The sequence below is a fragment of the Stegastes partitus genome, unplaced genomic scaffold (genome assembly GCF_000690725.1).
Source record: "Stegastes partitus isolate 25-593 unplaced genomic scaffold, Stegastes_partitus-1.0.2 Scaffold742, whole genome shotgun sequence".
NCBI lineage: Eukaryota > Metazoa > Chordata > Actinopteri > Pomacentridae > Stegastes > Stegastes partitus.
In genome coordinates, this window is record NW_007578473.1 from 46154 (window position 1) to 59216 (window position 13063).

The window sequence follows — 13063 nt, forward strand, 5'->3', positions numbered from 1 at the left end:
TAGTTTTTTGTTAACCAACTGTTGTGCTGCCAGAAATACTACATTCATCCCTCAGCTGTTTGTTTTTCAGTGTTTCATGACAATTCTATAAAATTGTTTAGGAGCTCCCAGATAAATCATCTATCCATTGTTTTGGGACACAAACGGCCAAAAGTAAACCCTTTTAAGTAATATATATATAATGTTGTTCCAAACCAACTGTTTTTTTAATGACGATTGCCTCCTTATCCTGACATAAGGTCATAAAACAACAACCTTTTTCCCCTCATTACCACTTCATTTATGCTCAAACCCATTTAGTGTAAAGTAGGAGGAGACTGTTGTTGTATGATCCTATAATATTAAAGCAACAGCTGTTTCATCGTTACCTGATTGTATGATGTCGTTAGCAGCTCAGTATGAATGCCAACATGGTGGTGTTTGGCAGGTAGATCGATGAACATGTTCAAGGTCTTCGTTTAGTGTGTGACCAAAGTAGCATTTGATAATTTGTACTAAACGCAAAGTGCAAGTAAAGGCTGGTGAACGTTTCAGCATCAACCAGAGCAGTGGAGACCTGATTCATCCATCCAGTAGCTTCATCCTGTTTTATTCTGATATGATGTGGAGGTGAGAGGGGAGGAGAGGGTTCACCCTGGACGAGTCACCGGTCTATCAACGATGCACATTTATAGCTAATTAAGCCAATTAAGAAGTGCCAATTAAACAACCACTATATCTGTGGACAGAACCCAGAGAAACCCACACAGCCTCAGAGAGAACATACAAAGAAGCTCACGTAGAAAGGCTTCAGCCAACCAGCAGATTCCAACCCAGAACTTTACAAGTTCTGACCTGATAATGGCGCAAAGTTGAAGGTGAAAGGACAATCGAAGTAACCCTCAGGGTAGCAGCATGTTTGTACCAGATCGTGTGCAAACATCACCTCAAATCATTATCATCAGGACTCATCCTCTGGGAGCCATGAACGTCCTCATCCTGATGAATCCAGTAATTGTTTTGTTGTTTTTTTAACCAACTGACAGACAGACCAACCTGCCATCCCTCAGGCCACGCCCCTAATGCCAGGCCACCATCTTTAAAATTACAGAAGGACAAGTCCACGCACCTCGTATCCAGCATCCAGCTCACCGTTCTGTTGACCTGAAGCTAATCTCTGCTTAATAGTTGAAACACAGAACTAATGGGATGATCGTTAGCAAGTTTAAATGGTGTTTTTAGCTCGATTGTTAGCTGGTGTAGATGCTGAAAAAGATTCATTAAGCAAAGCTACAGAAGTCAGGTCCATGTGAGAACGAACAGAGAGCGATAATGAAACGTTGGAGCTATTCAATTATGAAGCGACGGCTTCACCACGTCGATTAACATCAGAACGCGTGATAGCTCGGGGATCGTGCACTAATTTGTTTTTTTAATTAACAGTCACCGTAAACTGTTTGCTTCCTGGCATCACTCTAGATGTTTAATTCAGAGCTGACTCCATCCTCGGCCCTTCACCCCGTCGCCGCCAGGAAAGGGCATCTTTTCTTTTCTTTTCTTTGTTTTACGTTCCTAAAGCTGTTGAATTCCTGAGCTGATTGGACAGAAATGCAACGTAGAGGCTGTTCTCTTTTATAATACAAATGTTGTCATAATTAATGTGGTGCAAATTTATCACTATTCAGTATCAACACCAATGTTTTAGATTTTATCATTTTGGCTGCAGAACTCATGCTTGTCTCCGTTCTGTTTATTATGAAAAATTAAAAATTAGATGTGTCCTCACCTTTTTTTTAAATGTTCTTTTAGTTTCTGTGATTGAGGGGAGGAGGAGGACTGCACAGACCTGGAGGGAGTGACTTTAAATCCTTCTCCTATGCAGCGATTGTGGCACAAAGCTCCGATTACACAGAAGTCCGAAGAGTCAGGATGCACAGAAACATGATTATTTAATGAATTTTATGAATATGTAGTTCGTGTGGTGCGCTGTTGTCCACACACAGCAGCACTGACACGTTGCTTTAGGAGTGTTGAAGGTGAGATATACAACTCAGACCCGATACGGTCGTAGAAATATCTCCCGATGCTTTGAGACTCGGTCTTTCTGTGGTTTTATCTGCAGTTATAACTGGGTCAGAGTCTATCAGGGTGACAGCTGGAGCTCAGTGTTAAAATGGAGTGGCGTGGAAGTTTCTTTTTTTCCTGTTGGCCTCTTGCCCTCATAAAGATTTTATAAACCTTCTGCAATCAATGATAGATATTTCATCTTGTTTCTCTGTGAGCAACCTTTTCATAACCCAGGATAAGAGCAAGGACTGTGACTTGTAGTTGCTTTGAAAAAGTACAAAATAAAGAGATAAATGACAGCCCCCCTCTACCTTTTCTTTTATTTTTTATTTCTTTACAATATAAGACATCGCGTTCTCCTGTCGGTGTCCATCGTCCTCGATGCTGAGATTCTAGATCATACCAGCCAACCAAGGAGGAAGAAAGAGTCCCACGGATCCCAGGATGCAGACCAGCACGAACATCCAGAGGAATATCCTGTCGATGACCATGGCCACGTACTTCCAGTCCTCCTTCACCTGGCGCAGAGGAGACACAGCACAGAGGAGGCTTTTCACATTTCACACCGCCTCGACTTTTACCAGCTGTCAGTTTTCACCCTTGATTGATTTCTCTCAAATGGCTGATTTTTTTCATTATGAGGCCGCTGTCTCCTAAATGTCAGTCAATCCTCGCTTGTCTCTCTTATAAAAAATTCAAGGTCAGATTACTGTTGTACAGACGGGCCTGGAGACGGTGCACTGTAGCACCGACAGTGACTAAATACAAGAAGTTTTCATTATATTTTACATGTTTAGACATCTTCTCCCGTTGCATACAGAAACCCTGCACGTTTCCCACCAACTCGGCAGTTAGTTCAGCATCATTTAGCTATTGGATGCTGAGCAGTTTCCCAACAAGAAGAACAAATTTCAAGGCAATAAAGACGAGTGATGTTTCTTTCTGCTCTGCAAAGACTTACAGCATGACACAAGGAACAGTTTCATGAAATTGTCAGTTGTCAGAGCTACTTTGCATCCAGTCTGATTTTTAGGCGTGCACATCCTCAGAGGTAAAGGCCACACGTCTGTAGGAAGGCCAAAAATCATGGGAGACGTATATAAGGTGCAATCCAGCAGCTAAAATCTCAAAAGTATCGCTATATATAGGATCACATTCTGATAAGAGCGTCACAATCAGTCATGCATGACGTCATTGATCAACAGGAAGATCAAACATGAGAGTGGACACTGTGTAAGAAAGAGTGAGCAGCATGAAGTACACTGCAGACAAACTATATAAACCACATTAAGGTAACAAACATATTCAGGCCAATTAGTTTGAATTAAACTCCCCACACAGCCTGTTTATGCAAACCTGCACTGTGTATTCACCTCCATGAGGAACAGGGTGAGATGTGTGTTGTTGCTGCTGTGAGTGCACAAAACACGGAGTCTTGTTAGTCCAGCGTATACGTTAGTCACTAGGAATAATGGTTACACCTCTGCCTCTGCTTTCCCTCCATGCTTCCTGCTTTCTGTACACACACTGGAGTCCATTTCTCTGTGTGAATTCTGGTCTAACCCCTTATTTGATGTACCTCTGCTGCCCCACTTCAGTTGAATGTGAGGGGAGGGAGCTGTGTTCTACAAATATTTTAGGAACGCCAACCCACTGGGGTACAATACTGCCTAATGGACTTGTACATGAGACATTTTGAGTTTAAACAAATGATTACATTACAAATACAGTCGTGACTCGATAATCCGACACTAAATGTAAAACCTTCTTTTATGTCGGATATCAAGGCTGTCGGATTGTCCAGACGGAGGTACAGCTACGAGGAGGGCTTGATGCTGGAAGGCTCATTAGTTGTTAATATTTATTGTTCACAGTTGTTATAATAACTAGTAGTTCTGGTCCCAATAGAACTTTCTGCTCTCTGGATATTCAGGCCCAATTAATGATGAATATCAGAATATTCGTCCTGGTCGGGGGACACTTCCACCCCGGGGCAGCGCTCTGACGGGGTGGAAGTGTCCAGAACACACAGGCAGTACTTGGCTGCTGATGCTAGTTTAGTTAGCGCTCACACTTCTGTTTCCTCCATCGGTGGCGGCGGGGGAGTGGCAGATACGCTCCACCGTTACCATCCATGTTTACTTCCATAAACACTGAGCACGCTCGCTGCGTGTGACGTCGTCGTGTCCTCTTCTGCGCATGCGGGACACTTTTGGCTCGTATGAAGTTCACACAGCAGATCACATACAAGTCGCACTGAACTGGAAACGTGAAGGAAGTCACAAAGAAATCCTCATTGAGCATCAAGTCCTGCAGTGTGAACGTATCGAATCGGTGATAAAAGTAGAGTCTGCCCTGTTGTGCATTCTACAAGGACTAAAGATATTAGATGATATTGGGCTATATTATGTAAAATCCAGTTTTCCATTGTATGAACACAATTACGTGTCCTCAGTATGTCTAAAGACCTACAAAATATGAGAAAAGATCATTCTCTCCTCCTCAAGGCGTGGCATGCAACAGCGATCCACTCAGATGTAAAGCTACAGACAGTCATCAGTCAGATCTAGAACCGGTGGTAACACAGGTCGGGTAAAGTGAACAATGTGTGCAGTATTTTGAGCTGCAATTTGAAACATAGATTCTGCATATCATAACCATCATTATGATGTCGTTACCATCTGGTTAATGAATAAAAATAATTTCTCTCAACTCACTGAAAAGTCTGCATCTTCTGCCCTGAGATGGTCGGCGATGTACTGAACCCCGTCGATGGCCTGTTGCATTGCTGGGGATATGGTTGGAGTTACAGTGTCTTGTTGTGTACTTGCGTCTTTGGTGGCCTCTGCTGTGAGGGTTTCTGCTGACTGATATATCGGAGTTGGTTTCTTCATTTGCCCTGTGATGCCAACGAGCCCGTCATCGTGCAGACAGCAGTACTGAAAGCTGCGGGAGCGACACCGATGTCCAGCCCCCGGAGGATGCTGCTGCTGCTGGTCACACATTTGCTCTGCGCTGACAGAGCGACCATTGGGGGCCAGTGTGCTGGTGTCGTCCCTGGACAGACTGCGAACCGGGCCCAGTGGCAAAGACGGGGGCAAGGACAGCTGTGAAAAGGACGAGGCTGCGGAGTTGTGTCCCCGCAGGGTTTGTTTCTCTAAAAGGACTGAATACTGACCAGACATGGGTTGGCAGAACATGTTGGCCTTTGGTGGGAGATCTTCCTCGTTGTGGTTCTCAAGAGGGAAAGCGGGGGGAGAAGGCGAGCAGACGAGGATGCTTGGACTGTCGGATGGAGTCTTTGGGAGCGTGTTCCCTGTCTTGGCCATCTCTCTGAGGCCCGTCTCCAAGCCGCTCCAGAAGGCCTGTGAGTTGCCCGTTGTAGATATCGTGGGCGGACGGTGCATCATCTCAATGAGCTTCTTGCAGTTCTGCTTTGCCGTGCCCGGCGGACGCTTCATGAAGAGGACTCGGGGCACCAAGTCCAGGAACACTCTCCGCACCCAGTGAGGCATGCCGTGAGTTTGTGGCGACCGGTGGTGCACGTTCAGCACAAACACGGTGATGATGATGGAGAGCGTGACGAAGACCATGGTGAACAACAGATATTCGCCAATCAGCGGAATCACCAGCGACGTCGACGGTATGATCTCCGTGATCAGCAGGAGGAACACTGTGAGGGACAGCAGCACTGAGATACACAAGGTAATCTTTTCTCCGCATTGTGACGGCAAATAAAACACCAGCACGGTCAGACAGGAGATGAGCAGACAGGGGATGATGAGGTTGATGGTGTAGAACAAGGGAAGCCTCCGAATGATGAAGTAATAGGTGATGTCTGCATAGATCTCGGTGCAGCACTCGTACTTTTTGGTGTTGTACTTTCCCACTGCGTTGATGATGACCCACTCGCCGCTCTCCCAGTAGTCCATCTGGTCCACGCTGCTGTCCATGCTGATCAGGTCGATCTTGGCTCGGTCGTAGGTCCAGGAGCCGAACTTCATTTTGCAGCTTTGCTGGTCAAAAGGGAAAAAAGTGACATCTATGCTGCACGAGGACTTATAAATGGCCGGAGGCATCCACTTTATCTGACCATCAAAAAACAGATGAGCCTTCGTGAGGTGAGTTACGGCGAAGTCGCCGTCAGCGCTGAAGATGAAGAACACAAAGGCAGAAATATGAAAACACATTTATCAGTTTGAATTTTCTGAAGGTGTCCTGAGAGGTTTTAGCTATTTGTGAACTTGAGCAGAACTTTACATTGGTGAGGGCAGAGATCTCCAGCTCTGGTCCTCGTGAGCTACTGTCCTGCAGGTTTTAGACGTTTCCAACACACCTGACTCACATGTATGGATCATTAACAGATGTGTAGAACTTGACAACAAGCTGCTGGAGATCCATTGATGTGAGTCAGGTGTGTTGCAGAAACATCTAAAACCTGCAGGACAGTAGCTCACGAGGAGCGGAGCTGGAGATCTCTGGGTCATCTCATCGCACAGTTGTCCTGTCATGACCCCCCAGCCTCAGCCCTCACCTGTCTCCCTCTCTCTCCTCCTTGCTCACCCTCTTGGATCAGTTCACCTGCACTCCATCATCCACCTCCTGCTATAGAGCCCTGTTCCTTCGACCCCATCCTGCCAGACCATAGATACACCTTCATCCCCTGCCTGCCGTCTCCGAGCCACTGCCACCTGGACCCCCCCCTGCATCAGCTATACTTTCCCCTCTAGGATCCTCCCCCAGCCAGCCTTCTCCTGCCACTGGTCCCCAATCTGCTTCCAGCCGGCATTCCCCCAGAACCTGAACCTGGCCCCCAGCCTCGCTCCAGCTTTCCCCCAGCCCTCGCCAGATTCCCCGAGCCTGTCTGCCCCCCTTCAGTTCTTGCATCGTTTTGTGAGCATCCCCGTTTTTGTTGGTTTAGCTCAGTTTTTATGTTTCTCAGGTTTTCCCTTCTGTTCTTAGTTCAGACTTTTCTTAGGTGTTTTTTTTAGTTTTGCTCCTTTGTGAATTAAGCTTTAATCCTGTTATTTAATAAATTCCCTGAAACCTTTCACCTGCCCGTCTGCCTCATCTGCATCTGCACCTGGGTTCCCCGACCCGCCGTGACACGTCCTCAGCAGGTGAAGCTCACTCTGTTGTCATGGAGATTCATGGGATGTTCTCAGTTGAAATCTCCAGAAACAGCAAGTAAAAGATTTTGTGTTTTTTAATTTTATCTTATTGAAAAAAAAAAGCTTTAGATTAAGAATAAACTTTCATTCATAATGCATGAAACTACCAGTTTTTACAGTCGGTGAGCTCCAGTAACTAGAAGCTAATAGTATTTTTTGGTGAGTAATTAACTTATCTGATGTATAAATAGTGAAAATCCTTTGTATCACAAGTAATAAACCAAGTGTAATCTATTTAATCTCTGATCATAGTCAACATCCCTGGACATGATTCAGATCTTTTTCTTCTTCCTTTGTTACAGCTCTATAAATGAAAGTTTTGCAAAGAAGAAGAGAGAATACTCGTTAATTTATGCTAATTTACACTGTCTGTCGTACTACAGTTAAATATTGTTTCTATAACAAAGACAGAACTGGACAGCGTTATTTCTGTGAATGTGTTGAAGCATCAGCTGCCCTGTCCTCCTCGCTTTTAACATCTGCCTTCAGTTCAATTGATTCTTCTCCTTTGTGAACACCTTCCCTCTCAAACCACGGCAGACCTGCCTTTACACACCTGAGCACCACTCGGTAACCTCTAGTCTGGACATTTGCAGCTCATTCTGAACTGTGAACTTGTGATCTAGCAAAGTTTAAAACAACAAACCGCTTTTTTTTCTCTCTCTCTTTGAATTTAACTGTGTTCGTTTCATGTCCTGTCTGGGTAACGACGTTAACAATGTTCATGCATGTTCCTGGTACGGTTTCTTGTATTAGCTGATTTCCTGTCTTGTTTTTTTTAAATGAAATTGATCCAGTTCTACCTGAGGCACTCCCACTGGACATTTTATCTCCCATCCAATTACATTTCATCTTCTAATTCCTCGCCTAATGTATTGCTTTTTGTGATATCAGGCTTTGTTTGTTCCCACGTCCATTAAGGCTGACCTTGTTCGCATTTATTTCAGCTAAATTACTTTATGACATTGGTACAGGACAGCAGCATGTCTTCCCTCCGCTCGTGCCATCTGCTGGAATCACTTCTTGTATTTAATGTACAAGGCATTGATGCAGATCCTCACTTGTTGTAGAGAACGATGTCGGGTCTCCAGATAATCTCTGAGGGGATACGGATGGAGGTAACGTTCTCATAATCCTCGGGGTTCCAGCGGAGTTTGTAGTCGTTCCATTCCTATGGGAGAGAACTTGTCATATTTCCTGCAGCTTTTTTTTTTTTTTTTTTTTCCTGCAGCTTTTTTTTTTTTTTTTTTAATGTACTGGACTGTCTCTCTAGCATGCATTTAGTCACGTCGGTTCATACTTGCTTGACCCAGACGTTTGTGGTCATCATCTGGTTCTTCTCATCCTTTTATAGACACAGAAAAGAAAATTCTGTGACATTTTCCTCCAATCATGCGTCAATCTGGGCTTCAAAGCAGAATTTCTCCTTTTCTAGTCATTTATCTTTATTAAAGCTGCCACATAATCTCATGAATCAGCTATAAAAACCAAATCAACATTATAAAGACAACCAGTTGTGTAACAAACCTAGAAAAAAAAAAGCACGAGGCAGTATTTCATGCAGAAACACCCTCGCTGTTGCTTCACTAGAAAGCCGCTTCCTGCAGCTCTTCCACAGAAAACATTTAAGATGCAGGAGAAACGTTCCAGGAGGAGACGGAGACAACTTCACCCAGAGCTGACTCTCACTGCCATGCAAGCGCTGTCAACTAATTGTGTGTCAAAAAACCTGGAAACCATACCTGCAGCGGTGCAGAGGCCGTACGATCTTTCAACGCTGCAGTAAGGGGCGAAACAACCCTTTAGCTTAATCAATAGAATCCCAACGACAGCCGTGTGAAATGCACATTGCAGTTTTACAGTCTGGAAGGCAAAGATGCCATATAGGGGCGAGAGACAATAAAGATGTTATTTTGGAGAGACCGACTGTGTGCGGAAAGCTGTTCAGGAGACAGCTTTGAATATTTACCGCCAGTGTTGGCATACTTGACAAGTGAATTTAATTTGGGAAAACAATGCAGTATCTTCTGTTGTGGTTTCATTTCCCCTGATAGGTGATCTGTGTTTAAATGCACCTCGTGTTTGGTGTAGCTTTGAGCTGGTTATTATGAATGTACATGCAACAGAAGGGCTCCAATAAAATACATGTCATTTACACAGTTGCACAAATACCGCTCATGGAGCTGCAAATAGTACCTGCTGGTTAATGTGATGAGCATTGGTTCATAAATTCTCTTTTTCTTTGTGAGTGTTTGCTGGACAAGCCAAGGTGTGTCTTCATGTTGTGATGAGAACAAGACTTAAGCTTTCTTGTTAAACAATCAGCCCATGACAGAACGGTGACGGTAAAAACTTTATGCAAATATTTTTTTAACCTGAAGTAATTCGATCACCTGTATGTAAACAATGTCAACATAGATGCAGAACTAATGCTCCACAGTCTGCATCTTCTTGTATGGAGTAAAAAACAAAAAAAAAAACCCTGTCTTTTTGTGTGTGTGTGTTTTTTTTAAACCAGTTGTCTTAACAAGTCTCCACTCAAGGCTGCTGCTCAAATGTTGTTGTTCATGTAGTGAAGGGGATTTTTAAATCTCTAACACATCCGTAGTGGAAGGCGAGAACACACAGGACATGTGACAAGAAGCAATTTTAATTTCAGTTGGAATTTAATGACATCCATTGTTGGCTGTTTATGAACCTAAGCAAGGCTGCGAGGTTGCACTCACCACATCAATGAGCTGGGCGATAGACAGTCCAAAGTGGACCAGCACCGTGTCCGTAGTGTTCTGCACGGGTCGGGAGAGCTTGTTGTAATTTGCAAACAGATTCTGGAGCAGCCTCTCCTCAGCGTGGGCACGTGGTCCGACCTGGGAACAAACTGAGGCCAGAGGAGAAGGTATTAAGACAGTTCAGACCTGTTTGATGCCTTTTTTGTCACCGTTTAAACCAACTTACAAAACAAGTGATTTGTTTAAAACCACACATGCATCAGATGTTACTGCTAATACTTTGTGCTGCTTGTCTGCATCCTTTCCCGCTGACCTTCTGCACCATCGTAACCACGTTCAGTGATTTCTCTTTTTAGCACTTTTATGCATAAAACAGCTCCTGTGTTGGTCAAATACACGACATAAATACTGAATATATTTGCTTCCATTAACAACACAATACAATCTGTATTGAGCTGATGTGACTATTCCGGAGAACGGGGAGTGTAATCTAAAAGTAGGGTGACCTCTATTATACAGGAGGCGTATGGTTACATGAGACAGTATCTGAGGGATGAGATAAATGGAGGTGGGGGAGGAGGAGGTGGTGGTGGTGTGTGTGTTGGGGAGGTGGAGGGGGGGAGGAAGGATGAATCTGAGTCTGAGGACATCCGTTGTGTCTCCAAACAGACGTGCTGATGGAGCGATCTGTTGAGACGTCTCATCATCACCACCTCTCACGCCGGCCTCCCTGCTTCGGCGACGGAGCAGCTTGGTCGCATCTCTCCGCTCTGAGGACGACCTAACGAGGTCTACCAACAATTAAAGAGACGTGGGTCGTCCCAGGGCCTATACGGCACAATGTCCTTTGTGTTTTTATTCCTTCTTTCATTCAGTCTTTCTGGAGCTGCAGCTTCTGCTTCATCGTCATAACATATCAGAGGCTGTGATTTATCTAACAGGCCTCAGTGATGTCTCATTATACCTGGAACTGCCACATATTCCTTCTCTGTGCAGCATTGTATGAAATATATTATGCAAAACGTTGTTTATATGGGGGTGTTTCCTTATTACCTCGTTGTGTTTTAGTCACTCCGTTGCTTTATGTGCACGAGTAGCTGTTGTATAGATTCTTCCAGGTGTGTTACGTTCTGTCACTCGTTATTAACTTGTATTCTTAACATAAGGTGTTGTTGTGCTTGCTCGCCTCCTCCTGGGTCCTCCTACCCACTCAATCAGAGCTGACGGGCTGTCCTTTAATCGCCCGAAAAAAAAACTGGCATCCACAATTTTTTAAAAGCTTCGGGTCAATATCTTATTAAACACTTTCTTTCTCCATCACGTCTTCTCCGTCTGTTTGCACCTAAATCAGTTTGACGTGTCCGGACGCCAAACACCCTTGAAACGTCTCCGTGTTTTCAGATGAGAGAATTAATTACGTCAGATCAGAGCGCTATCTGTTGAATGCAGCCGACATTCAATTAAACAGGGATGTTCCCATAAAGCAGCCCTCCAAACAACGGGGTTGGACGGGAGAGCTCACGGGGTGCCATGACTCTGACAACGTTCACTGATACAGGTTGGGATGGTTCCAGTCTTCTAGGATGAAGAACATTTCATTTCTTACTGAAACTTTTCATGCATTGTGTGAACTTAGTGTTTATCAGTGCAGACAGTTTAAATCAAAGAAGCTAAATCGTGTGAAACGTCCAGAAAAGTTCATATCTGCTGCACCAATATCTTGTTTTGCAAAACTAGAGCCGAGTACTTTCGCGAGTTATTTAAACGTGTCGTAGCTTCTGGACCCACATCTGTCCTCGTTCGATCAGAGCACTCTGATTGGCCAATACTGCAATCAGCAGCAACTACCAGTTTTAACCAAGCAAACGCTGCTCTTGAACTCAACAGATGAGGCTTGTTACCAGGTTACCGAGCCTGGATAGCAACAGAGGCAGTTTCTACGCATATTCAGTAAGAAACTATAGAAAACAAGTTGTCGTATCTTAAACACTGTGTGCTCTCTGTAGCGTGACGCATCTTGTTGAATTCAGCAAAGTTTGCTGCCTCGCTAATGAACACTGGAGCTGAGGCTGGATCGTCCAAAGACAATTAGGATAAAAACAAAACCCATCGCTGACCTTTGACATCATTTGTCCCTGTGATTTCGCATGAACATAATTATAATTAATAATAAAATAAAAAAACAGTTTTTGAGTAGAGAGCTGCTCAGTGGGTAAACAGCCACACAATGAGTGAATGAGTCCAAGTGCCAAGTTTGTTGGTGCTGAAAGACTCGAACACTGCAACATGTCAGATAAAAGATGAATTTAACCGCCTCTTCAATGCTCTTCCAACAAATACAACACAGCCTATCTTAAGCAAAAATTACATATATACACCACTACTTATCATTTATGTACAGCCTCTGTCATCAAAACAGAAAACGAGAGATGAAACAGAAATGTTTTACCTTGCAGAGGAAAAGTGAAGCACAGTAAGCTCAAGCATCTGTATATATCCATAGCGCCCACAGAAGCATCCAACTCTGTGAGCGAACTCCCTCCAATGAGGCTGGATTTCAGTCCAGGTGGTCAGTCATCCCACAGAGGTTATCCAACTTAGACAATCCTCTCCCTCTGCAGCAGGTCTTTAGGAGGTTCGCTTCAGGTTAAACAGCCAGATGTAAAAGGTCATGTCAGTGTGTGTGTCAGCGGAGGGTCCGGAGTTCCTCCTCGGTCCATCTGCCCGTCCTTCCAGCTGCCCCTCTGACACACATGTGGGGTGGTTTTCCCGATGATCCCCGCACTTGGAAGTCCGTCCTCGTTCCTCTGGAATCCTTCATCCAAGTGGAGCTGATCTCCTCCACCCTCCCCGTCTGCCTCGCCTCCCTCCCTCCCTCCGTCGCCTCGCTTCTCTCCGCCTCCTCTGCACATCTCTCATCCTCTCTCTCTCTCTCTCTCTCCTTCTTTTACTCTCTCTCTCACACACCTCATTCCTCTCTTTGCATTCTCTCCTCCCTCCCACTTATTTGCTTTTCTCCCTGTTCCAGTTTTCTGTCTATTCTTCACTTTTTTTTCTCCCCCCATTAAAAACACTGAACTTTTTTGTCAGTCAGTGTGTGCATATATATGTGTGTGT

The 13063-nt window shown here is 44.5% G+C and overlaps 1 protein-coding gene across 1 annotated transcript; it reads right to left on the reverse strand.

Moving 5' to 3' along the window:
• Positions 1–2438: 2438 nt before the first annotated feature.
• On the reverse strand, positions 2439–12447 carry chrna4b (cholinergic receptor, nicotinic, alpha 4b). Its single transcript, XM_008291407.1, has 6 exons — positions 12396–12447; positions 9944–10095; positions 8518–8562; positions 8279–8388; positions 4764–6195; positions 2439–2564 (listed from the first exon to the last, which is right to left on the reverse strand). The coding sequence occupies exons 1-6, from the start codon at positions 12445–12447 to the stop codon at positions 2439–2441; spliced, it is 1917 nt and encodes a 638-aa protein (XP_008289629.1).
• Positions 12448–13063: the final 616 nt, after the last annotated feature.